At 39.0% G+C, this 27,982-nt stretch overlaps 2 protein-coding genes across 2 annotated transcripts in view; one reads left to right on the plus strand and one right to left on the minus strand.

The window, feature by feature from the left end:
* STAMBPL1 (STAM binding protein like 1) overlaps positions 1-27,982 on the plus strand; it is a 229,168-nt gene that overhangs the window by 134,958 nt on the left and 66,228 nt on the right. The gene's annotated exons all lie outside the window — the stretch shown is intronic.
* Positions 825-27,978, minus strand: ANKRD22 (ankyrin repeat domain 22). The gene is made up of 6 exons (XM_069460781.1): positions 27,918-27,978; positions 9,339-9,530; positions 6,340-6,447; positions 3,866-3,943; positions 1,183-1,281; positions 825-911 (listed from the first exon to the last, which is right to left on the minus strand). The coding sequence occupies exons 1-6, from the start codon at positions 27,936-27,938 to the stop codon at positions 834-836; spliced, it is 576 nt and encodes a 191-aa protein (XP_069316882.1). The 5' UTR covers positions 27,939-27,978; the 3' UTR covers positions 825-833.

Below are 27,982 nucleotides of genomic sequence, written 5' to 3' on the forward strand. Positions count from 1 at the left end.
GGGTCATGAAGAAATTTTTTAAAATGAACATTTTGATGATAGACATTTCTAGTGGTATGCTAGTAAACCAGTTCTCTGGAAACTTAAAAAAAAGTTCTGAATTGTCAATTTGCCAATTTCTGTGATGTAAACACACCCACCACTAACACCTGATAGATGTTTTTATTGAAGTTGTTTCATCCAAGGAATGTTTGCATGTGACTCTCTAAACCCACACACATCTACATACCATTCTATACAAGTATACATACTTTGATTCTTCCTCTCAGTAGTCAAAGCGGCCTGAGAGGATAGTTTGTCTCCTAGGACATGACGTAGACCAGCCACCTCTTTGTAAAGTGATGCAACTTGGAAGAGAGAATACTGTCTCCAAAGATAACTCTGATCCTCTTCTTCAGGAGAGACTGAGATTGAAACATCAGGTGTTGCTGTTGTTGTTGTTGTTGTTGCTGTTGTTTGAGACAGAGTCTTGCTAGGTTGCCCAGACTGGTCTTGAATTCCTGGGCTGAAGTGATCCTTCCATCTCAGCCTACCAAGTAGCTGGGACTTCAGGTGTGAGCCACTGCACCGGGCTGAAATATCAGTTTTTGACTGAAATGGAGACTCCAACAATCTTAGTGTTTCCCTTAGCAGGATTATGGCCACAGTGAACTCAATTAAGCAAAAAATATTGGAAATAAAAAGCTCTTCAAAAACATTACCCAGGGCAACCATCATTATCCTCATAAAATAGTGGCATCCAGGTTGAGGGGCCCACAGACCAACAGTCTGAGATGGAGCTAGAATCCAGTCCTTTAACTTTGTCTATGTGTCCATCTGCGAGGTCACAAGGATTATGATGCTTTCCTTAGCATTAATTCAATCTGGGAAAATTTTAATCTCCGTGCAATGTCCAGTGAACTCTCACCATGCTGAAGAAAAAAAAAATTGCAGTTATTTCCAACAGGGTCAAATGTCAACGCAAAGGATCTAGTAAACAGCTTAGACTGACTGAGTCCTGACTTGGCAAGGGCTTCAAATGGAGTTCAGTTCTAATAGTAACAGGATAACTTCATTCCTTAATGAAGATGATTCATTTTACTGTTATTAACATCAGAAGCAAATAATTTACTTCAACATAAGACCTAGATTAGAAGATGCTGCTGCTAGAAGGACCTCAGACGGTGGCCCACAGAGCCTTACCTTATTCTTAATCATGGGGTCTGCATGGGCTTCCAGGAGCAGAGGGATAAGAGTCTGGTTCTTCATCTCGCAGGCGTAGTGTAACGCAGTGCAGCCATACTGAAACACAAAGGGCCAACGTCGCAGGTCATCAGCTGAGCTCCACAGCCTGTGGCATGTGGCTTTAGCAAGTCCTTTTCACACTTTGTAGTGTATGACTGAGCAAAACAGTCTGCAAACTATCTATGGGCAACTGCATTTCTTGTACTTAAAAAATTTTCTTCTCTGCCTCAATGTATATGTATATTAATGTCCTATAAGTCATCGATATCTATCTTTTTCAATTTCTGTTCTAAAGAATGTGATTTAGGCCAGGCTCATGCCTATAATCCTAGCACTTTGGGAGGCTGAGGCTGGAGGATCGCTTGAGGTCAGCAGTTCAAGACCAGCCAGAGGAAGAGTGAGACCCCATCTCTACAAAAAAATAGAAAAATTATCTGGGCATGGTGGCACACGTCTATGGTCTCAGCTACTGGAGGCTGAGGCAGGAGGATTGCTTGAGCTCAGGAATTTGAGGTTGCAGTGAGCTATGATGATGACACTGTACTGTAGCCCAGGTGACAGAGCAAGACTCTGTCTCAAAAAACAAACAAACAAAAAAAAACCCTGCAACTTATAAAAAGTTGATGCTAAATTGTGCCAAAGGTTTCTTGGTAGAAAGCTATATGCCTGGGTAAATCATCACATTGATCATGTTACCATCTTTTCCCTTAAAGAGTCTCCATATGGGCCTTTTTACAAATATTATCCTCTATGAGTTTGATCAAAATCCCTACAATGTGAAGAAGGCATGTGCTCATATTGCTACAGTACACCTAAAAGATCAACGTAGTTTTACTAAGTCTCACAAATTTTATTTGTCATAATTTATATCAAATGTTATACTTAATAAGATAGTGGGTCTACTATGTTGGTACTAATTTAAAACACTAACTACAGGTCCAAAAAAATTTATAACTGGGGCATTGGTGTCCAAAATTTTGCCTTTAAAAAAGCGGCCAACCAACCGTGGTTTGGGGTAAGTCAAAAAATAACATCCTTAACTGCATTCCTTAATGAAGACAATTACTTGATAGCCTTTATCAAGAGTAACACAATGATCTCTGGAAATAATGCTGCAATCACTTATTTTTATTAACTGATAGCATGAAGAATGGAAGATCTGGTTCTGAATTTTTCCATGTGAAATAGAGTCTACTTACCTAAAAATACAAAACAATGCATTACTTAGAAAATGGATCTTAATATTTAGGTAGTTTGTAAAGAATATTTGGTAGAAGTGGGTATCTGTGTGCATGGGTGTACATGCATGCATCTGTCCATAGGAATGTACTATGTCTATCTAGAGACACAGATAGCATAAATAGCTGGAAAAATATCCTAGAGAAATTTTTGTCACAGGCACAAATTTTAAATCTATTGAATTTAAATAAAAATACCGTGAAAAACTTTCAATAAACTCAACTTAATCTTTAATAAAATCTTAATGTATTTCAAAGGTATCTAAGGGAATGATGGCACTGTAGTTATCTATCCAAATTTATATAAAAATTCCATTTGAAATATAACAAAAGGAAAACATACATTTCATAAACTCATTCTCTTGTATCTCTCACACACACACACACACACACATACACACACATACACACACACACACACACACAAAATTACCTCCATTTAATCACAATACAAATACAACCAAAGCTAAAATGACATAAATAATTAATAGAAACAGGGATGGGGACATTGTCACTGTTATAGAACAATGGTAATACACATACACACAAGTAAAATAAATCAGTCATCACAAACAGAATGTTAGATTTTGGAATCAAATTTCTACTCGCCTACTTTTCCAATAAAGAACTGGGAATGAAAAACTTTATTCAATCAACATAAGCAAATAAAACACCATACAAATAACCTTCTGTCTCATTATGCTCATTTAAGGAAGAAAGATGAGTGCAAGGGTGTGGGGGGTAAAGAGTGGAAACAAAACCTTCCACTTACAAACAAGAAGCAGTGAGCTGATGCTGCTCCAGTTGTTATCACTGTTCTTACCATTGTTTGGTTTGCCTTTGACCTTCCTCCTTATCTATCTTTCATTTGCAGATGAGGCCTCTCATCAGCAGGTGGGGAACGTGGCTGTAGTAGCAGCTGTTTACATTCAGTGAGCACTTACTATGTGACAAGCATCTGCTAAGTACTTTATGTGAACCAGCCCAATAAGTATTATCCATATCCCCATTTTACAGATGAGGAAACTGAGTGTCAAATAAGTGTATGACTTGCTCAAACTCACATAAGCAGAAAGTGGTAAGCCCAGATTTACACATGGGCATGCTGACTGCAGCTTCTGAGGATGGTACTTTGTGATCAGAGCCTTCATTTTCCTTAACTTCTCACCAATGTCAAAGCCAATTCTTTTAAAAATGTTCTATAATCAATAAAGATTTTATTCTCATGAGTTGAGCAGAATATAAATAACCTCAAGGTTGCCTGACTATGAAAAAAAAAGAAAGAAAACTAAATGTAAAACTGTCCAAGAAGAAAAAGCAAGCAACTTTACAGATGACAAATACACCACCTAAAAACACCATTTTGAATATTTTTTCTAAAATGGTTAAAACTGTAAACTTACACAGTCTGTAGCATTAACTTCGACGCCAGCATCAAGTAGCATTCGCACAAGAACCTCATTCTGCTTTGTCTTTGATACCTATTGCAGACGGCAATTACAAGAAAGGTTTATTTACAAACATTTTCTCCAACTTATGTCTGAGGCTAATCAATAGGCTTCATTTTAATCCCGACACTCCAATGCATCTGTGCATCTTTCTTAAAATGTCCCCCAGCCCCTCACCCCCTCCAACATTAATAAATTAAAGCCGGGTTCTCAGAGTGTGGTCCTGGGACAGCAGCGTCAGCACCTAGGAACTTGTTAGAAATGCACAGTCTCGGGCCCCACCCTAGACCCACCAAGTCCTACTGAAAATGGGGTGCAGCATCTGTCTTTCTCTTACTGGCTCAAAACTCTGCACTAACTTTTTAATTGAACAAAGTCTGTATGAACTTCCCATTTTTCTGAGGGCAAAAGTGAACTCTTAAGCATGACTACAAATCCCCAGATGTAGCCCCATGTGCATCCCTAACCTCATTCTCTCTTCACACCTCCTGGCTCCCTCTGCTGTAACTACACTGGCCCTTGTTAGCCTTTCATTCCCACCCGGCTCCCAGCTCCCTCCTGCCAGAGAATCACTGCACAACCAGTTCCTTCTGCTTAGTAGCCTCCTCCCTCCCTTCTTCACCTGTTAGATTCATCTTTTATATCTCAGCCCAAGCCCCTCTTCCTCCAAGAAGCTTTCTCTGACCCATCTTACCACTTGAAATCCTTGTCTCCAAGCTCTTGTAACACCAGTCACCTCTCTGTATCACCTGCCTCCTGGTTATTGTACACGTGTTTGTGTCATCTGATTAATGACTCTCTCCTCTTCACCCTCTACCCTTCATAAGGACAAGGATTATGCCTGTTTTGTTTGTCGTGCTCCTAACACCTCGTACAGTGTCTGGCACGTAGTAGGTCCATAACAAATATATGTTGAAGGATTGAACAAATGAATGAAATCAACAAGGGCTCCTCAGAAATCCAGTTTTCCTTCCTAGTCCCCTGAGATCTGCCCACATGCCAGTTGGAGCCCTCCCCCAACGTCCTGTGGCCTGAGGAAGCAAAGCTCTGCCTGCTCCGGTGGGCATAGCCCTGGAGTTCATGCCGTCCTCACCGGGGAAGCTCCAGCCAGTTTTCTCTCCTGTCTCTTATTTCCTATGCATCACAAATTTACCATTTCAGGCCCCACTGATAAATAGTGTACATGTGCAATGAGAGCCGGGCTATTCATTACAGATAGTGTTTCTGACCAGGCCTCTGGCCTTTAAACATTGGACCATCTTAGACAGCAGAGCTGTGTGTCAAAAAAGTCTGAATGAGCCTTGCTAATCATAGTTGTGATTTTTTTTCTTCAGAATGTCTAAAAAAAGTTTGTAAACGAATAACATATTTTCCCGTGCCCCAAAACTACAAAGATTCGAATGCTATGTGCTAAATATATGATGAATTTTTCAAGAACTCTTCAAGGGTATAAACAGGTTATGTGTTTATCAGTGAATTAAAATTTTCTTTCTCTCTTTCTCCCATGAATCTGAATATCCAAATCAACATTATCGTATTTAATTATAGTTTCTCAAAGTCTGTAACATTTAAATACCCAAGGAGGTAACATTTCCAACCAGTAGACTTGTTCTGCAGCTTATGTTAACAGGGATAACTAACACTCATGGTCTATTAGCTACAAAGAGGAGGAAGTTTAGTCATTTAAGTAGAGTAAATTATGGATCTTGTGACTCATGTCTCAGAGATGGAACTGGACACAAGGGAAATCAGATGGAAAAAAGCGAATGAGTCAGAGCAGACCTGTCACCCTATTTGTAAAAAGCAAACAACAACAAAAGCTTTAAGCTTCCCTGCTAATATGACTGCACTCCTATACCAACTACATCTTTCTTTATTCAAGAAAATTCCTGGCTGACAAAGATTCATTCAAGCATGAACAAATCCACCCACCAAGGTGAAAGATGGGCTTCAAATTCTCAATAAATATCTTCTGTGTTTGTCAGTTTCTGGATGTAAACTCTTAGGATCTGTTTTTTAACACACCCCAGGGGAGTCTTTCAAAGTCAAAAATTCAGAAAGATACATACATGCAAAAACATAAACTCTTCTTTAAAAAAGGAGAAAAAAATAGTAGAAAGGGGATTTTTTTTTAATGTTCAGCATTTTTCTGCTTCCATCAGAATGTTCTTAGTTAATATTAAATTATTTTTTCTAAGTACACACGGCACAGACTATGTTACCACTGATTAACTCTTCTTGCTACTTTTCTTCTTGCTTTACATCCATCATAGCAGCGGATGTATGTTGAAAATGTCATTTACAGAATACAAACCAAGGACTGGCTTTGTTATTATTTCCTTGCAACATCTCACTGGCCTAGCAAAACTCTGTGAGTCTCACCATTGATCTCCACATTTGCCCTCTGCTCTAGCTAGTGTCGTACTCACCATGAGGAAGTACCCAATAAGCAGGACAGGCATTAAGAGGATGATGAGTAGATAGTCTATGAAGGTAAATTTTTTCTTCACAGCATAATGCAAGCAGCTTCTCTCTTTCTAAAAATTAAGAAAAGGACTCTTTACTAATAAAGTATTTTGTTTCCAATTTCATATTTTCAGATTATCAGCTCAAAAAGTCTAGCTCGTGCTTTTTATTTTTGTGGTATCCCAGGCACCTCTTTCTGTGGGGTATGTCTGATCCATAAATACATGTTTCCATTGACCAGAACATCGAACACAGTCCAGTCTAAAGGAAAAGCTGGGGAAGGGCCCCTGGAAGACAACAAAGGCAAAATGTACGATGCACAAATCATTGCAAGACAAATTCTCACGCTCATTTCAGTTTTTGGAAAAAAAATACACTGAGATATAAACATAGGATTGAATTAGTATGAAAAGTAATTGTTATTCTTTATCATTGATGGTGTATGATTATCCATCCTGTGATTTGTTCATAGGAAATCTTAACCACATGGTAATTTTTCCACGTTGCTTCATGCACACAGGCTAGAAGAATACAAGAAACTCAATTTTATTCTTCAAATATATGAATATTTATCAGGTAATAGGCATGAGATTTTAGGGGTTGTGGGAGATGTGAACTTCAGAAGATCAAAGGTGGACAGAAACATGCACAAGTAAATATAATGCAATACAGGCTGTTGTCATTGGACTACTAATCAAATCATAAGAGGAGACAGAGAGCAAGAGAGAGAAGAGAGGGTAGTTTCCACTCAGGGGATGTACTGTTCCTAAATAAGAACACTTTTTATTTTTCTAAATATCAAGGTATTTATGTTATTTGTAAAAATTTTAGAAACCAGCCAAGAATATAATACAGAATTTAAAATCACCCATTATCAAATGGCCCAGAGTTAACTGTTGACATTTTGCTGTATTTTCTTCCAGTGTTTTTAAATACATACAAATGGAATTTTAACATGTAGGATCACATTGTATGCAAAATTTTATCTTGATTTTTTTCAGTTTAGAAATGCACATTTAGAATATGCACATTTTCCATGCCACCCAATATTTTTAAACATATGATTGTAATGGCTGCATGGCTTTCTATTAAATGCAGCTACTCTAATTTATTTAGCCAAACCCTACCTACTGAACATTTCAAATTTTCAGCTTTTCATTTTTATAAATAATGTGCTTGAACATCTTCATTTATAAAGCTATGTCAACATTTCTAAATTTGTCCTTTGCATACATTTCTAAAAATAGAATTCCTGGCATGAAAGATTGTTAATGACTTTCATATTGCACTGCCAAATTGTGCTCCAGTAAGATAATAATTTAAACTTTCTTCTTGACCGTTTGATTTTCTTTTTTAATCTTGGTCAATTTGACAGACCATAAAAAGAAAAAAGTTTCTTTATGTTTTAATATAAATTGCTTTTCATGGAATGCATGTTTCCTACAGGCATGTACCTCTGAATCACCAGCAGAGCTTTTTGCTTGTTTGTTTTTAAGGCCTTTATCTAGTACTTCTGGAAATAATTTATAAACAGATGTAAGAAATGAGAAATTGCTGGTTCAAATTATGAATGTACAAAGATTAATATTTGGAAGTTTTTTTAAATTAAATGCTAAAACAACATTAGAAACATTAAAAAGTAGAAAATGCAAACCAACATCTTCTTCTGGTAAAATCTCTATTTATCTAATGTATCTAATGTATCTAATGTATCCACTCACTAATGTCTTTTCATGATTTTTATAAAACCAGAGGATCCCAGCAGGCTGGCTGAAGTTCCCCTAGGCAAAGCAGAGATAAGGGTGCCTCCCCAGCCCTGCCCCTGGGCTGCCAAATGTCTCCCTCCCTCAGCTTCCTAATGAACACAAAAACCCACAGACATCTGTCTCGGCAACACAGAAACCAACAGACATCTGTGTTCTGGCACAACTGCTCACCACGGCTCTACATACCTGGTTCCTCAGCTGTGTTATAAAGAGATCGTCCTCTACTAAGCTGTGTATCTGTTAGAGTCAGCACATGCATGACTTGCTTTTAAATCCAACAAAACAAAAAACAGAAACCACAAACAACAAAGTCCAGTGGAGAGCAATATGCTGATAATACCTCATTATTCCCAATGAGCTGGTCTTTAAAATGACTCAGAAGGGGTGAGTAGAGCCCTACAGGCTGTTTTCTCACTGAATGCACATGAATGGGAGCAGAGCATTCGTAATTATTGCCAAAAATGATTTTTAACATTGACTTAGTGTAACTTAAATGCTGCCTCCACTACAATGCAGATGCTGGATGTTCAGAAAGAGGTTCTGCAAGGATTCTCATAGCAATAGACATATATTCCTCTCTTACTTAGTCCTGAAGACTCCAAAGTACCTAATATTGCATCTTTAAATATATTCTTTATGCCTTTCTGTGTGACTTCAAATAGCCTCTGGTTCACGAGCTTATTTGTCCTTGGTAAATTTCTCCGTAGCATTCTTTCATTCTACAAGCACACTACAGCATCTTCCGCAGATCAGGACGTTAACCCAGTAGGTAAAAATCTAACTAGTGAAATAGCATCATGAAGTCAATATCTCTTTTCCAGAACTTCTTTCCCATTACTTCTGTAATAGTGAGGAGGAGGAGGAGGGTAGAGAGAGGAGGGAAAGGGAAAAGAGAAGGAAAAGAAAGAAAGAAGCTCTACCCATCCAAATGAGTAAACCGTTCTCCTCCTCTTCAGAAGTGCAAAGACATAATTACTGACAAAAATATGCCTGCTGATTGAACTATGTTTTATTGTGCTTTTTAGCCTAATAAAATGTTCTTGTTATGCGTTAGTCTCTCTAAAGTAAGGTTACAATAAATGTTGGTCTTAGGAGCTATAAGCAATAAAAAAATTACATTCACCCCTTCCAGTGTTTCAAGGAGAAAGGAATTACCAAGGACAATTACACTCTGTACTCTTGTGTCAGGACCTTACCTGGTTTTTGAGGTTGACATTAGCATTTCTTTTTAAAAGGAAGGAAATGATTTTCATGTGGCCACGCCTGCAAGCACAGATCAGGGGAGTGTCTCCATTAAAGCTGTCTTGAACATTGACGTAGCTGTTGTCTTCTTTCACCCACCGCCACACTTGCCCGAAGTCATTCTGATAGGCCGCCTGGCAGATGGGCTGAGTAGGGAAAAACAAAAGCAGGTTTTGAAATACAGGCATATTAAACCACAAAAAGAAAAAAAGAAACTTATAACAACTCAATAACTTAAAATTTAAATGATTTCAAACTGGAATATATTGCTTTGTAGATTAGATTTTTGGTCTCAGTTACGCCTGCCCCTAAGTCTAGAACAAGCATAAGTCCATGAGGAACCTCTTATATTTTCCTAAATTGCTTGGCACACAGAAATGGTCATTGAATAGACAAATGTGTGATTAAATGGATGAAATACTACAAATTCAACTCAGTAAGGAAACTTAGTATTGTGCTCACAGAGAGAGGAGCCTATCAGAAAAGCAGGATTTTGCTAAAGATAAAACAGGCATGTCAAGAGGAATTTAGGGCAGCCCCAGGTGATGGAAGAAAAACAGCCTGGTCACCTGTACTCAAGGGACTCAACAGAGTGGAAAAGACAGGTTTTAGACAAATAATACACAAACAACAAAATATATAATTAACTACAATTGATTAGATGCTGTTTATAAACAGTATTATAAAGAGCTTTGCTAAGCACTATGGAAGTTCAATAATAAGACCTAAGGTAGCCTCATCTCATCCACTTTCTCCTTCTGCTCCAGCCCTTCTGGGCTTCTACTCCACAAATACCCCACGTTTAGTATCTTCCATCTGGGCCTCTGCTCTGACTGTTCCCTCTACAGAAAACACTCTCCCAGCCCTTCATCTGAGTAACTCTTCACTCATCCTTCATGTCATAACTTCATTTTCATTTTATCCAAGAAGTCTTTTCTGACTCGCAACATTTGGTATTTCTCCTTCATAGCAGCTGACATAACTATCTCTTTTCTTAATTATGTACAATCGTGTATCATACAGGCTGGCATGAATCAAGAGGGATTTGAGGCAGCACCAATAGGGAAAACACTGACGTTCAGGCTATAAGCTCCATGGGGCTTGGCTACCTCCATTCAATTCACCTCCATACCCCAGCATTCAACACAGCACTTGGCACATGGTAAGCAAACACCAAATATTTTTAGACTGCTTTTAATTAGATAATGTAAAATGAAGCATTTAGAATAATACCTGGCACATGGATGGTACTCAATTTATGGCAGTTATAATTATTTGGTCATTATTTAATTTAATATCCAAGTCAAACCTCTACTGTGTGCCAGTCACAGGTGCTGGGGGAAAAGAGTATAAAATATGTTACTCTTAGCCATGTGAAATTTATCTGGGGAAATAGGACACAGAAGCATATACATAGGATAGAAAAACGAGAAAACAGCTTTAGAGGATGGGCAGGTATGTAAGCAGCTGCAGAAGTGGGGACAGACAGTGAGAAAGTCGAGTGGGTATATTTGCTAATAAACTCAGATTCTAACATTGCTGAATATCACAACAAGTGAACTATAATTTACTTTTAAACCCAAATGGCTATTTATAAAAGAAACATCCTAAAAGAAAATCAACTCAAAAAGTAATAGAGACAAACTTTTATACCCCAAAACAAAACGAGCATGATACACGGGTTATAAGTTTCAATAGAAATGTGAAATTATACAAATCACCTATTCTATTACACTGACATCATCCCTTTGCTAGGCTTTTCATCTTTTGGGCACAGTAGTGTCTCAGGGAACCACCTGGCTAATGTAGAAAGGACGGGGGCAGCTGAAACACATGTCAGGTGTCAGAAAAACTGGATGTAGCTGTGACTCTGTTACTACCTCCCCAAATGACTGTGGACTATTCACTTCCCTCACCGTCTCAGGGTCTTCAATCATTAAATAAGGGAGCAAGGCAAAAGTTCCCTTGAGTTTTCACATTCTATGACTTCCGGGACTCTTGTCTCTACGAACACATCTTCCACACCACTTCTGGGGTCTAGGGTCATCCCAACACAGTAGAGCTTTAAAACTTTCAGTGAATTGTCTTAGCAGTGATGCCCGGTCACTTGGGTTTCAATAACAAGTAAAACAAAACTAAATGCAACAAGACAACATAAGTCACCAACTCTTAATTTTGCCAGTTAAATGCATTAGAAACAATATCATTATTTCACAAAAGACATGAAACATAAAGATATGAAGATAAAACAAGGATACTTTAACAATATATATAAAGATATAATCACGGAGAGGGAAGCAGCTCTTTAAATTGGAGAGATTAAGCTGTATGGAAAAACTCACTTTGTTGTCCTTTTTTTAAAGACAATTTCATCACGAACCAGTGACAGTTTAGTTATGGAGTGATTAGTAGTGATCACTACTAGCCAAGCATTTGGGAATTGATGTTCTACCACGAAGACCTTGAAAACAGGTTTTGTTTTTCTTTTCTCAAATTTTTAAATTACTTCACATTAAAAAAAAAAACTGTACTGTTTCATGTAGTAATCTGGCTTTCCAGCCTCTGCTTAAAAATCGAAAGATGTGGGAACATTGGGCCCGTATCCTGTAGGACACCAAATAACCAGTACTTGGTGGCAGTGACCCCAATCCTGCACAGTCCTCACCACTCCCTACCACGTTAGACTTAGGCCATTCACTGGACTATGTTGCATGCCTGGGCCCTGACTTCCGGGATAAAGACCCCGCTGCTTGGGCTCCTCCAAGTCTTCACTGAGAGTTAACTAAAAAGAGCAAGGGGCAAAGGTGGAGAGTGGTCCGGCAAGAGTCGCTTAGTGCTTAATCTGATCTTGCCTTTAGTTTTCTCTAGGGTTCCTATATCTAAAACACAGAGTTTCGGATTTTGGAAAGTACAGTGTCTTCCTGGCTCAGTTGAGACGTACAAATACAGTCATGCAGCCCTTAATGAGGAAGATACATTCTGAGAAATGCGTAGTTTGGAGATTTTGTCATTGTGTGAACATGATAGAGTGTACTTACACAAACCTGGATGATATAGCCTACTGCACACTGGGCTGTGTGCTTTAGCCTATTGCTCCTAGGCTACAAACCTGTACAGCATGTTACTGTACTGAGTAATGTAGGCAGTTGTAACCCAATGGTCAGTATTTGTGTATTTAAACATATCTAAACACTAAAAAGATAGCTCAAAAATATGGTGCAAAAAATTTAAAATGGTACACCTATATAGGGCAGCTCTATTATAATCTCATGGGACCACCACTGTGTACACGATCCATCCACGCCGTGCATGACTAATTTAATGCAAGATTCTATGCTGAAAAGATTCTATGCTGTTATGAACCCTCAGTTTCCACTAGGGGGCAGCTCAGCGTTAGAAAAGCACTGATAGAAGGGCCGTGCAATAGACAAGTGCTTGCTGACAAACTAGGAGCGAAAAAGGGGAGGGGCTGTCCATTCGGGTTGAGACAAGAGCTATTATGAATCCATTTTGGCCTCTGAAATTCCTGGAATTTGGAGGCACCCTGTGTGTAGGGGAAACACACTTGGGAAATTACCACGAATATTCCCTAATATTCTCAGAACCCTTCTGCTCAACCTCACTGCTAAAATACTAGTTCAGATCATCATTCTCACCCGGGCTACTGCAAAACCAGCCATAACTGGCCTCACATCTCCCTGTCTCACACATCTGGCCTCCAATCCACTCTTCAAACACAGCAGCTGCATGCCGCTTCCCTGGTGAACTGGATTAGGATGCTGTCATCAAGCTGCCACACGTGATTCTTCAAACTTTGCACATCCTGTCTTTGCAACTTCATCTCCTATCACTCCTTTATCCACAGCCTTATCTAAGTAAATAAAGGTCTGCATGTTATTAACAGCCATCCCCCCAACTAGACTGTAAGCTACACGAGGGCAGGTATTGTGTCTGTACTTGTTCATCACCATATCCCCAGCACCCAGTATAGCACCTGACACATGGTAGGCATTCAGTATACATTTGGTGAGTATAAATGAGTGAATGCATAAATTATAAGATGAACTAACACTCATTGAGTACCTCAGTTATTCCACTTAATCCTCACAACAACCCTATAAGGGAAGTAGTAGTAATTATACCCATTTTGCACAGATGAAACTAAGAGAAGTTGTCTTCTTTGCCCAAAGTCATACAGCTCATAACTGGCAGGGCCAGGAGTTAAATCAAGGGAAATGACTGCAGAGTGCACACATTCTGGAGCTAATTACTCCAGCCTTGAAAATCAGCCTTCGAAATGTCTTCTGGCTACAGACTTTGTGTTTGAGACTTGCATCCAACGTTAAGCTACAGTCTACACTCTTGGGATACTGGTCAGTCCACTTCTAACATTGGTTTGCTGATGCTGGTTATATACCCAGATTCGTTCTCCAAACTGACCTAGAGTTAGCCATATCTGCCAAGAGTAGGAAATAGTGGTCAGAGAAGCTGCAGGACAAACCAGGAAAAGATATAACCAAAAGACAAAGGGGGGAAAGTTTCAAGAAGACAGAAAGATCACTGGATTTGATAATTAAGGCCATCTAGAGATCAATTTTCATACAATGATGCTGCTGATGGGAGAATACAGGGCCTGAGTGCATTACCAATGAAGAATTAAAGGCTGTGATTGGAGAAGAATAGTGGTAAGTTTGGCAGCGAAAGCTGCCAGTGAAAGCTGGCAACTACAGAGAGGGTGGGGAGCAAGGTCCAGCCAACGTTCTGCACATTTGTAGGCAAAGTAATGTTGCCAAGTTGTTGCAAACACAGGCTCTGAAAGCAAACTTGCTGTGTTCCAATCTCAACTCTGCCCCTTATCAACTGTGTTATTAATATTTGGACAACTTACCTAAACTTTTTGTGCTCACTCTCCTTCTGCATTTAATAATCGTGCCTTTTTTATTAGGTCACAGAAAGAATTAAATGTGATTGTGTAGAAGAAGCACTTAGCTAAGGTCTGACTCATAATAAAGCCTCAAGTAATGCTAGCTACTCTTATAATTATTAAAGCATAACCCTCAAAAAACAGAGCTTGAGTATCAAATCTCCTGGCTGTGTGGTTTTGAACAAATAAATTACCTTCTCTGTCTTGATTTCCTCTTCTTTTAAATAGAAAAACAATATGTGTCTAACCCATAAGGATGTTGTAAGTATCAAGTGAGATATTGCATGAAAGGTGGATGGCAAAATACATGACACGTGTTAAGTATTGAATAAATGCTATTAATAACAACAAAAAAACATTGTGTTATCATAGTGCCAGTAGCTACTGGTAGGTTGTGCTGCTGAAATCCTCTTTTAGTTATGCAAACTTTTCCCTAGAAGCTTAAGAGTTGTTTCTATGTTCTAAAATTACATCAGACACACATACAATATACTTACTTTATATATATATATTTGTCTTAAAAAAAAAAAGCATAACCAATGAAGATGAGAAGGGTGCTTAAGAAAGAGCAGTTAAGAAGTTGTGAGATGTTACAGATAAATTCTGTCCAGGAGAAGTCAAGAGCGGCCATTTTGGGTGGCTGATTTGGAGTAGAAATGACCTGGCCTCAGGGGACAGAAGGAAAGTGGTACGTGGGCTTCGGAAGGTGCAAGTGGGTCCTGGAGCATGGTGGACAGAAGCAAGATGAGGGTAGAGGAAGGGTCATAAGCAGGGATTTCAAGCAAGTAATTGAGCTGTGGTCAAAAAGTGGCAATGGTGAGAAGGAGTAGACTAAAGCAGCAGCCACCACGAGAGAGGGTATGATGATGTCTGGCAAAAGCAGATTCCACTGAAGGCACAGAGGAAGGTAGAGTGGTAGGTGAAGAGGAAGTGGAGAGAAGGAATATTTGCCGACAGCGTGCAGGAGTTCACACGGACTAACCCGTGAACAGTGCTCCCTAGACTGTGCTCTGCACATGGAAAACTAGACACAGCATTAATAGAGTTCACTGATAAACAACCTTTTTCTTCAACCTCATCTATCACTCTCCCCTTTGCTCACAACGTTCCAGCTATTTCTGGAGCATCCCATGCTCATTTCTGTCTTCGGGTCTTTGTGCTTGCTTGTGAGCCATATGGCTGGCTGGCTGCTAGGCCAGAGTGGGTGTCAGCCCAGATGTCACTTCCTCAGGGAGGCCTTCCCTGCCCACTCAGCAACTGTCTCCCAGCCCAGCCACTCTCTATCACATCATCTTGTTTTATGTTTTTAGATTGCACTTAACATTGCTGACATTGGGCATAAGGTGCCTCATTTCCTGGAGAGTGAGGTGTCTGTGATTTTTGCCTGGTTTTCAAAGCCTCTCTCTGTGTGCCAACTGTGTATAAAAACCTCTGCAAGCTCTCACGTCCCTGATGAGGCCAGGCTCCTCACGCCTACAGTTGGGGTACCTGCTTGCCACCCTTATGCCTTTCAAATGGTGCTATCTATTCATCTCTAAGACATCTCCCTCATCTCTCTTACTTGCAGCGAGAAGTATACAGAACCTCAAGCAACTCATTGGCCTTTTTCCCTTGGGTGAAGTCTAGTCTCCCTAATTAGATTGCAACCTTCCTGAAGTGAGATTCGCCCAGGGTGGAGCACCTACAACATGGATAAACATCGTTTGTTGATTGACAAACTGATCCACCCGCCCCGGCTGGGAAGTGTGGTTAGGGAAGGGATTAAGGTTTAGAAGGTGATATATCATGTGAGAAGCAGGTCAATATTCTACTTCGATGGTTCTCAACCCTGGCTAAGTATTAGGGCTCTTTTAAAAACATGGCCCAGGCCCCACTATTGATCAATTAAATGAGAATCTGTAGGAATAGAGGGAGAGCATTACTGCTATTTAAAAGTTCCCTGGTGATTCTGATGCACAGTGAGGGCTGAGAACATCCGGACAGGTAAAAGAAACATACCCCCATGACGGAAGTAAAGCCATAATGTAACATTGCAACTGTTAAACTCAGGTTAGCTAAGGAGCATTCAAAATTCTAGAATCCTGGACTATTAAGAATAATTTTTTGTGTCCTTTAGCCTTCCCACATGTCTGGCTTTAAAAATAGCCAATAACTTGGTGCTAAAGTCCCACCCTGTCCACTTTCCATCCTACTTGCCCAGGCACTAAAATTTAAGAAGTCTCTGTGGCTAGCACGTGACACACCAGGCATGGTGATGATTAACTAAAATAATCAGCATGGTGATGATTAACTGTACGGATTACTTAACATAATCTTATGTTTTGCACTGCTCCAAATATAATAGATAGCACAGCTGGAAAACCAGTAGGCATTATTTGAGTAATAAAGAAATATCCTACCATTATAGATGTCTCTAAAAGCAAAGCTTTCCCAAATTACTCCCACTTTTCAGTGTTGTTTCCCCTGAAGTGTGATGGAGCTTCCATAATCCCCAATCTAAGGAAAAACCGTGTAGAACTTTGCCTGAGGCTCAGAGGAATTGATTCACTGCTTATGGGCCATCTCCTGCTAAAACTCCACCCATTTAAAATGTTCCATATAAATTTCTGAGGAGGACTTGTGGTTTTTAGCAAAATTATTCCAGTAAAGAAGCTTGTACATTAATGAAATGTCTTCTCAGAAAAGGAAAGAAGATATTTTTTTTCTCATCAGATTTCAGACTTCTTGAGGAATGATAATAAACACCTACTGGGTTTTATTTGATTTGTACCATTAATCCCAAGCCTTTCTCTCTGATGACTTACTTTTTCACATACTGTGATTTATAAATTCCCTAGTAAAGTCTTCTTTCAGACAAGATTGTTTTAGGCCCACTTAACCTTTATGTAACGTGAAGGAAGTTTCCAGCAATGAGGGATCATGAGGGATAGTTATAGTTCCTCATGAGCAGTAGCAGAAGGGGAAACTGAAGCAGGGCACATGTGTATCTCTCTTTTCTATTCTTTCTCCTCCAATGTCTGCTTGAGAATATGGTGTGACCTTCATTGCCAGGAAGCCAAAGAAGCCCCATTGCCGCACCTCAGACTCCAGAACATCAGAAGATCTGAGGTCACGGACAAGAAAGCCTTCAACTCCAGTGATGAGAAGAGAAAGTGGAGAAGGGGAGGGTTCTGGCTGCTAGAAACTGGCAAATCGGAAGCCCTGATACTCCTCTACTACCTCAGACCACCAAAGAGATAGGCACGGAAGAGGGGAAGCAGGGGTGTGCCCGTAACTGGGTAACACCAAGTTCTCCAAAACGAGGGGGTCAGAAAAGAAATCAAACCTTCTTTGAGGTGTTCCTCACTTTCACTGGTGCAACTCCTCCCACCTGGATAATTTTAAGCTACCAAGGAGAGGACACTGAACTCAGAGTTGAGCAACATTGGCTTTCACAAACCAGTTCAAGCTGACTGCAGTTTCAATAACATGCCTGAGAACACTTTTTATTTTGTTTTGGGTCATACACATACTGAGGACAATTTTTTTTCTCTCTGGTCCTTCATCCAAATGTGTAATGACTTTCGTGTTTGTGTCGCAGTGTTACCACCACTTCCCAGGCAGAGGCTGACTTCCATTGGAGTGCAGCTCCAAAGCCACTGTTTCTTGCCCCATCTTCATTTACCTTTCTCAAGGAAATCTTCTCTACAAAACCTTCTCTTGCCTGCCATCCACTTCACCTCATTTTCCTATAATCAACTCTCACCCTTGATTCCTTGATTTTTGAACACTCTGTGGAGGAAGGCTTCTTATTCGCATATATAGAAATGGGAAATCCTGAGGTTGCTGGACAGACTCCATCCCACCTTGTTTTAGGCTGAAGTAGGATCTTGATGTCTACCGAAGGTCAGTTGTTGGTAAAGCCACAAAGTCATTCATAAATAGTGCTAAAACCCTCTTACGGTACTCATCACACCTAATCTTAAACAAGTTGGAGAGAAACATTGCCTTTGTATCAATGCTTGTTTGATCTGAAGATTCATGTGGTCCCATAATGCATCAAGTCAATGACAATGTTTTCTTTTTTGTTTGTCTGTTTTTAATAGAGACAGATCTCACTCTTGCTCAGGCTAGTCTCAAACTTCTGAGCTCAAGTGATCCTCCCACATCAGCCTCCCAGAGTGCTAGGATTACAGCCATGAACCACCCACCACCACGCCCGGCCAATGACAATGTTTTCTACCCTTCAAAGTTTTTACCTTAGTGGTACAAATTAACTAGAAAAGAATGTGGACATTAGGGTGCCAGGATTATTGGTATTATTTCAGTGTCACAAATAAGTTTTGGTTATTACTATGAAATCTATTTAAAATAAATTTGACTATAAAGCCAGGAAAGTTGAGCTGCAATAAATTATGAATTCCTTAGAATTTCCAACAACAAAGATTGATTGGGAGAATTATTTGTGTCCGGTCTTATGACCTGGATAAACTCTTTGGAGAAAACAAGTATTTTATTTTTCACATTCTTGTAACTTTCATATAACCTATCATATTATTTTCTACAAGGTAGACCCATGTTTATGAAACTGACATTTAGGGCAGGGAAGCTATCATTACACCTTCTTCTTCAGCATCCTGCAAACTGGGAATCATAAAAATCATAATACCTAGGGCCTCCCAAATAAATCAAGTTTCGTCTAACAAACTAGAAATTTTAAAAACTTATAATACTATAAAGAAAAATAAAGCACAATAAGAGGATACATAGAGAATGATGAGTCCACTCTTTTAGATCTCTTGACAGTGAGATTCGAGCAGGGATCTGTGATCTGTCTTAAGTCATGGAGTGAGCCAGGTAACTTTCAAGGGGAAGAAACTGCTAGACAAAGGGAATCCAAATGTCAAAGCCTTGAGATGAGCACTTTATTTGGTATGTCCTAGGAACAGCAGGAAGGTGAGTGTGGCTGCAGGAGCAAATGGGGTGGCACGAAAGCTGAGCAGTAACCAGGACCAAGGATCATGAGACCTTGTAGACCACGGTCGGGACTTCGAATTTTATTGTATTTTTGATAGGAAACTTTAGCAGGGTTTTGACATGACCTACCTTAAGTTTAGAAATTTAGTTTTAATACTTCCAAGATAATTAGTATTCAAATCATTTTGTTGTAGTACTTTCTGGGTTTCCAAAGCATAAATACTTCCCACTCTCATCTCTTTTTCAGAGGTTTTTCCAAAAAGACATTAATAGTTTTAAGTTTAGGGGAGCTGTGTATTAAAAGCTGTATACATAAGTAAGTAGTACAGACTTCTAATTAAAATAATTATTGCTTAGAGTCTATGGAATTTACATAGTTAAAAATAAGAGATCTTCAGTGTCTTCTTATCTCAAATAATGTAGATTGTCCTTTAAAAAACCAAGTGGAATTTCTTCAGTTGATTAAAGAAAACCCTTGTTTGCTTAGTTGAAAATCATTTGTTATTGCAATATACATAAGCAAACATATGAAATGAAGTCGTAGTTTATCTTGCAGAATGCATATTCAAATAAAACTACTTATTTTTCCCCCTTAGAAAACAAGTTTCTTGGAGAGTTTTTCCTCTCCCCTTTCTCCTTGATAGTAGTGGAGCTGAAATTTGAACCTTAGTCTCTCTGACCCCAATGGCTGGTTTCTTAACCACTATACATTGTGCTTTGGACTCTTAGACAAAGAGAACTTCTGGGACATAAGCAATTTTGCCCCGTCCTGTTCTTTCATAGAACTTAAGAAACTCAATTTTCTCTTCACTTACCACTTTTCATACTGATTAGCTAACTTCCTACGTAGAAGTTGGAACTCCTTAAGTTTTCACTTCTAGAATAAAGAAGGATGTATCCAAAAATTATTTCCCATTTGACTAAAGATGTCTGTTGAGTGTTAACAAGCTCCAAAGAGCTCAAGGGAGGTTGTCCTGTAATAAATATTTCCTTACTTCTCTGGCAAAACCACTGTGTGTTCTTGTAATGGCCTCCCTCTCTCTACATTCTTTCTCTACCTGAACTCATCCTCTCCCATGGCTTTAAATACTAGGTATATACAGATGCCTCCTAAATTATTACCTCCTGCACTAGTCTCTCCTTGAGGTACATTCCTATGTCCATCTTCCATCCCCACCCAGACGTCTCGCAAGTATCTCCAATGCACCACGTCCAGATAGAACTCTGAGTCTGTCCATCCCTCTGTCCCTCTCTGAGTGTTCCATCTCATCAGCACCACTCCCCCTCCGCTGGCTAGCCTAAGGCAGACTCCTAGGTACCACTTTCATTTCTTACTTTCCTTCACCTCCAACCTATAAACCAGGAAATTTTTCAGTTAAAAATGTATCTAAAATTCATCCACCAGGCTAATACAACCATCATTGTCACCCATTGTCATCCTGGGCTATTGCAAAAGCTTCCTTCCAGGCTCCCAGCTTCTCCTCTTGTGTCTCTCCAACTCATCCTCCCACTCTATTAAAGTAACCCTTTTCAACACTAATTGGGTCTTGTTATTCTCCCTTCTTAAAATCCTGTAATTGCTTCCCATTGTGTTTAGAATAGAATCTAAATTTCTTATCTTGGCCTATAAGACCTGCACGATCTGGGCCCTGACAACCTCTCTGACTTCAGCCCGTGGCATTCGCAGGGCCTCTGAGCACCAGAACTTTCTGTTAAACAACGGGTACCCAAGGGTGGGGAAGATGATATTTAACTGACATTCTAAACTGATACTGTTTAGAATTACTGGAGCATGGTGATCATGAGAAGCAAATCAACTTTCAGTCAGTTTTATTAGTCTTTAGATTCTGTACGGACAAAATACCCTCTATTGCCTGCACCTGGAGGAACTGCTTTCACCAGCACATCCTTCGTACACCACTCGGTCAATTATTGCAACGGGCCCCGCTTCTTGTGCTTCAGATTCTCCACACAAACATTCTCTCTGCCCGGGACGCTCTTTTCTCAAGCTTCCCATCACTAGGTTCTTATTCTGCAAAACTCAGCTCATATGTCACCACCTAAGAGGAGCCTTTCAGGTCCAAGTTAAAAATATACACCCCTGCTCACCCCTCTCATATCCTCTCTCCTTATCTTGTTGCTTCCTTGATTTTTCTTTTCACCATTTATAATTACTTTTGTTATGTCTATATTAGGTTTTTGTGGGGTTTTTACTTTTACATGATTAGTTCTAAAAGGTCAGGGACCACTCTTCTTTTATCTACCACTGCAGGTTGAATATCCTTTATCCAAAATGCTTGCGATCAGAAATGTTTTAGATTTCAGAATTTTTTTCAATTTGGGAATATGTGCATACACATAATAAAATATCTTGGGGTTGGGACCCAATTCTAAACATAAGATTCATTTATGTTTTATAAACATAGCCTGAAGTTAATTTTATGTAATTTTTTTTATTTTTATTTTTTATGTTTGTTTGTTTGTTTTAGATGGGGTCTTGCTCTGTTGCCCAGGCTGGAGTGCAGTGGCATGATCATTGCTCACTGTAACCTCCAATTCCTGGGCTCAAGAGATCCTCTTCCTTCGGCTTCCTGAGTAGCTAGGACTACAGGAGTTTGCCACTATGCCTGGCTAATTTTTCTTTTCCTTCTTTCTTTTTTTTTTTTTTTGGTAGAGATGGAGTCTAGCTATGTTGCCCAGGCTGATCTTGAACTCTTGGGCTCAAGCAATCCTTCTGCCTCAGCCTCCAAAAGTGCTGGGATTATAGGCATGAGCCACCGTGCCAAACCTACCATATTTTTAATAATTTTGTTCGTGAAACAAAGTTTGTACACATTGAACTACCAGAAAGAAAAGGTGCCAATATCTCAGCCACCCAGGGTGGACAATCATGTTGCTTGGTATCACCATGGTTCCTGACTCTGAATTTATATGCTTGCTACCAATGAGCACTCATTTTCTTACACATATTCACTCGTAAGTACCTAACAGTAAAAAATATGACATGCCATTAATATAATGAAAAAATAATGTGTTCAGGCTAACTAAGTAGCCAATAGCATCAGCAGAATACCTGTATCAGCTGTTAAACAACAGCAACAACAAACATCAGGCTTCAGTCTTCACCTAGAATGCTGTGTTTTAATTCAAAAGTTACTACATACTTTATTTTATATTTTTAGGTGAGAAGAAACATCAGATTCAGTTGAGGGACCAGGAAGTGGATCCTGTAGGGATGAAGAGGCACTCTGCTGGGTGGTTTTTTTAAATGTTTCTTCCAGGGTCATCTGCCTCATTAACAATGGTTTTTGTCTTAGAAGTCTCTCTTGGATTTTATAAGCTGACATGATTTCTTGTTCTGTTATGAATGCATGCTGCTCTGGTCCTTCAATAAGCCCATTACACACTTTCACCATGCTGTCTGCAGACATTTTTTCTATAGTGTTAACAATGGCATCTTCATTATCATAATTGTAACAATCACCTTGATTCAGAACCATTTGGCTATGAACTGGAACCTCATTATCAATGTTAAAAACTTCTATATCCATTTTTCCCAGCTTAGTGATAGACTCTGAATGTATCTTTTTTGTATATGCAAGGAAGTCAGAAATAATTTTTTTTCTCACTCGACATATGGAATTCTTCAAAGTCACTATGTTCATCCTCACTGAACATAGTTGCAGGCCAGAGGTTGTGCCAGGCATGCACAATTATGTCATTAGTAACTATGTTACAAGCATTAGAAAGAGCATATGCAGCATCCTTCATGCTAAACACCCCTGCCCGTGTTCACTGCTGCTAGCATGCTGTTCAAGAAAGTGTTTATATTTACTCCTTATTGATCTAAGGACCACCTGGCCACATGGCTGAATTAATGAAGTCACATTTGGGGAAAAGTACATGGCATAAACATTATTTTTGATAAGAATTTCAGCTAGAGGATAACATTTACTAAAGAATAACAAAATCTTGCAGTTGTCATACAGTCCAGCTTCTCTACAATAAGCACGAGTCTCTGGTACAATGTGTTTGTGAAAACAATCAAAAAAGATGTCCCTAGTGATCCATGCCTTTTTGTTAGCATAAAAATGGACTGGTAAGAAATTCACGTTTTTAAAACAGCAAGGATGCAAGCTTTTGCCTATCATAGCAAGTTTACACTTATGTGTGCCTGTTGCATTAGCACATCCCAGCACATTTATTATGTCCTTGGCATCCTTAATTCCTAAGGGGACTGTCTCATCTGCTGTAGTCAGTGTCTTTCTGGGGGCAATAACACCAAAACGGTGATATTTCACCAGCATTATAGACCTGTTCTGGCATCAGATCTTTATCAGCAATCATCTTGACAAACTTGTCAATAAACGTCTCTGCTACTTCATGAATAGCAGATGCCTTATCACTACAAATCTTTAAAATTTGATGCCATGTCTCTTCTTAAATATATGCAATCAGCCTGTTGAATATTCATAGATCTCTTTAATTTTCAGTTCATTCTGATAGATCTGTGCTTGTTTCATGATCCACATACCATTAAGTGGCATACGTTCTCTGTGACATGGTCAGATCCCTTCTTTCAATACACAATTGAGCTCTTCATTTTTATGCAGTGTTTTTCTATTTTTCATTAACTTCTGTTCCTCACTTTCAGTGTAGAATGTTAGCAGTTTATCCTGTTTCTTCAGGTAATATACAGTGGCCATTCCGCACCACACCCTTCTATAAGATGCTTCACACCTACACCACTGTCCAGTTTCTCCAACAGCTGGATTTTCTGTGCTATAGATAAATGCAAATGCTGCCTTTCTTTCTTATCTCTGTGACTCATAAATGTATCCGCAGGCCTTTTTGACATTTTCAACAATATCTTTACACCACAGAGCAGAGAATAAGCAAAAACACACAGTGAGTAATGCATATAAATCTTGGCTCCATGTGGAGCATCCTGGGGAACTTGCTGTCGGCTCCTTCATCCTGCACGTGTGTCATTTTATTACCCTTTATGGGTGTGCTTATGTGGGGGAACCTGGGCGTGCATACAAAAGATACATTGCAGCTGAAGGGGGCTAGGAAGGTCTTTTTTTCCTTGGGGACACTGAACAAACTGTTGTGTGCCTGTATTTTGACTGTGATCCATCACCTGAGGTCAAATGTGGAATTTCTCACTTGTGTCACATTGGGGCTTGAAAAATTTGGGGTTTTGAAGCATTTCGGTTTGAATTTTCAAATTAGGGGTGCTCAACCTGTATATGCCAGGAACTAGTACATACATGCCTGGAATATAGTGTGTGCTCAATAAATATTGTTGGTTAAACAAATGGATGGGTAAATGAATAAATAAATGTATATAAATTGTCAGTCTTGGTTTCTTTTCATGCATTAAAGTTATCATTTTTTTTCTGAAATGTTGTGACTTAGCACAACACTATAATTTGTAAAATTGCTTACAATATATAAGGAAAGAATTAGGAAACCAATTGGAGTGATGGAAACACCTGATGCTCTTGCATATATTGTAGAATGCCAAACACTTGCTAGGGGTTCAATATATAAACAAGGTAGATGGAGAGAGCTGCAAAGATTGGGAAGATGCAATTTTTTTTCTATTGCCTTTGCCTTCCTTTTTCCCATATCACAGAATGACACAATGTTAATTGCTGAGCCAGAACTCATTCAGCTCTCTTGTTTTACAGATAAAAACTGTGACCCAGAAGGTCAAATGACTTCCCCTGCCAAATCCCACAGAGTTCCTGGCATAAACAAGACTAAATTCTAGGTTTTCTTGATTTCTAGTCCAAGGGCCTTTCATTCGGTTGCATCTCTATTCCTATCTCCTCTGAGTTCTCCTCAACTCAACCAGCTTTCCCAATAAGCACTGCTCAATCTACATTGCTTTCTCTGGACACTGCATATTTCAAAGCAATCCTTCTCTTTTCTGAACTATATTCCCTTTTTCTATAGTAACATCAGCTTCTCTGAAAAATAGATGCGTTCTCAAAAAATTAACAGTAAGTGTGTGTGTGTTTCACATCTCTGCTTATAGCTAGCATTATAGGTAGGTGTGTGTGTGTGTGTGTGTGTGTGTGTTTCACACCCTCCACTCATAGCTAGCATTATAATTAGATATTCCCAAAGTTTAAATGGCTACATCATTATGATAGGATTTTCAAGAAACTCCTTGGGAGGCCTGTGTCCACAGCTGACAGGGTCAAGAATCTATAAAAGATTCTATGGGTCTCCTAACCACGAGTTCCTGAGCACTTTGAGTTAAGTTCTCAACATCTTCCTTCTTTTTAATTTTTGTAATAACGTCAACAGTTCTCCTCTGCAAGGTAGAATGTATGTCTCTGGAACCTACCCATTCTTTTCATTGAGGGAAAGGGGCACTATACTAGTGAGAAAGTGCACTGGCGGATTAGCAGAGTGGTTTAGACCAACTCCTTTTTTGAAGAAAGACATCTCTGTTGAAATAACAAGTAGTGAAACAACTTAGTAGTTCAACAGTGACGTAAGAAGAATTTCCCTGAATGTACAAACACAGGTCTCATATCCCAGCCTGTGGTCTCTAGCCAGTAAGTATTTTTCAGCTACATAACTCTGGGTGAGTTACCATCTTTGCCTCAGTTTCTTCATCTGTAAAGTAAGGATAAAAATAATGACTCATAGAAGGTTATTGTATTAAACAAAGTAATACATATAAAGTGGTTAAAAAAGGGCCCGGGATATAACAAGCCCTAAATAAATACTTGTTATTATTGTAAATATTATGAACAAGTATCTTTGAGAAGGGTTTAAATGAATCAGCCTTGTTTAAAAGTCCAACTTACATAGTTGGAGTTAATTATTCCAAAACTGATCCTCTCACTGAGCTCTAAGTTTATCCTCTAGTACAGATTTTAGGACCAACTCTGGAATACTCCCTTATTCTCCCTTTCTTTCTTAAAAATATATGTTGCATAACTATTACAAATGCAGGACTCTAAGGAAAGATGATAAGCTTATGTGCTTCATCTAGAGGAGCTTCTCATACTCAAATGGGAAGAAGAACTTTATTAAAACTTTCTTAGAAAATAGACACTTCGAGGAAGCATAGGACCAGGGATGGGGGCAGGCTGTTTTCCTCTCCTTAATCAGTGACTCACAGTTTTTACACTTGGGAAGGGCAGTGTACCTGGTACCTAACTGGTGAGTAGGTTATGTTTAAATATTTGAGATATTACTCCAGAACTTCTCAATCTCTTTGAAGTTACAGATGGAAGGTCCCACCCCAGACTTTCCCCATCAGAATACCGGAGGCTGAGATTAGGCATTCCTCCTCCCCATTCACATAGAATTCCCACCCGCAACTGGAAAAAGCAACCAAAATGTATAATCTTAGGTCCCACCGAGATCAACAGAATAAGAATGTACATTTGAACAAGACCTTCAGGTGATTTGTATGCACATTAAAGTTTGAAAAGAACGAGGCCGGAGTAGTATTTCTCTCAGGATGGTGGTAAACTGATCACCTAAGTCAGAATCACCTGGGATGCTCCTCTTTCAAGAGTGTGTTTCTGGACCCTACCACAGACTAAGAGAAGAAACAGACTCTCCAGGATGGGGGCCCCTTGAAACTGTGTTTCAAACAAGTTCCTCTCCCTGACACTTGGGCAATTTAAAGTTTGGAAATTATCAGAGTGGCATTTTAGAACACTGCATGTTTTGTCATTTTCATATATCTCTTCACAAAACTAAAATCACTCAGATATATACCTCAGAGTATACTTAGAATTATAAACCAATCAAGTAGTGCATTTACTGTAGAAATACACACACAGACACACACACACACACTCACATGGCATTAGAAACAACTGCAAATAAACTGCCTGTAAAACTAGAAGATCAAAACCATCCAAGGAGGCTCCCTTGAGCATCTGCAATGGAATGCAGATTAGCCAGTTAATTCTGTCAGAGAGAAGAGGGCGTAAATTATGAATAATGACATCATTACGCCTCTTATACTCATGTTTAAACATTACTCTCCTGTAAGCCTTTGAAACATTATTAAAAATCTATTTGATTCTAATAAGTTACTTTCAATACAGGAAAAAGTACTTTTGTATCCTTCAGATGTGAAAAGAAAATACTCAAAATATCAAAATTATATATATTGCTTTTATTCCTCTTCTATACAGTAATAGTCTTTACTAATAATTGCTAGAAGTGAATTTCCTTTCAAATACCAAGCGGAAAGTCATTACTCTTGTGGTTCCATAGAAGAACCAGTTAATCTTCTGAATGTTTTGAAAATCAAGTTGGGTTTTGCTTTTTTTTTTGTTGTTTTTTTTTAACTTTTTCTCTGAGTATTTGGCATGAGAAAAGCACAACTTGAACTCAATTTTGCAAGGTCCAAACTATCCCTGCAAATGTGTATATACCAATTTTGACATAGAGCTAACATTTTAGAATTGTAAAAATAATTTCCCTTAAAATATTAAAAATATCAAAAAGACTAACACATAGGACTTTATTTTTTTCTGATTTAATGTTCACCCAGAGAGTTCCACAGAAGAAAGAGAAACATATTCACAGGGATAGAAAATTACATTTGAAAAGTATGAGCAATATTTAACACCTTTGGGATCCTACTTCCAGAAAGGGGACATACCTCAGAGTATAGGATTCCCATGCTGGTTCTTCACAGGCTTACTTCACTCTGCAGCTTTTTGAATC

This window comes from Eulemur rufifrons, chromosome 28, assembly GCF_041146395.1.
Source record: "Eulemur rufifrons isolate Redbay chromosome 28, OSU_ERuf_1, whole genome shotgun sequence".
NCBI classification, from domain to species: Eukaryota; Metazoa; Chordata; class Mammalia; order Primates; family Lemuridae; genus Eulemur; species Eulemur rufifrons.

Coding starts and splice junctions, on each gene's coding strand:
- ANKRD22 (XM_069460781.1), bottom strand. CDS start 27,938: ATGGGAATCCTATACTCTGAG. Junction 9,531..27,917: donor TGGGAATCCTATACTCTGAG/GTATGTCCCCTT, acceptor TTCCCTACTCAG/CCCATCTGCCAGGCGGCCTA. Junction 3,944..6,339: donor TTATTGGGTACTTCCTCATG/GTGAGTACGACA, acceptor CGTCTGCAATAG/GTATCAAAGACAAAGCAGAA.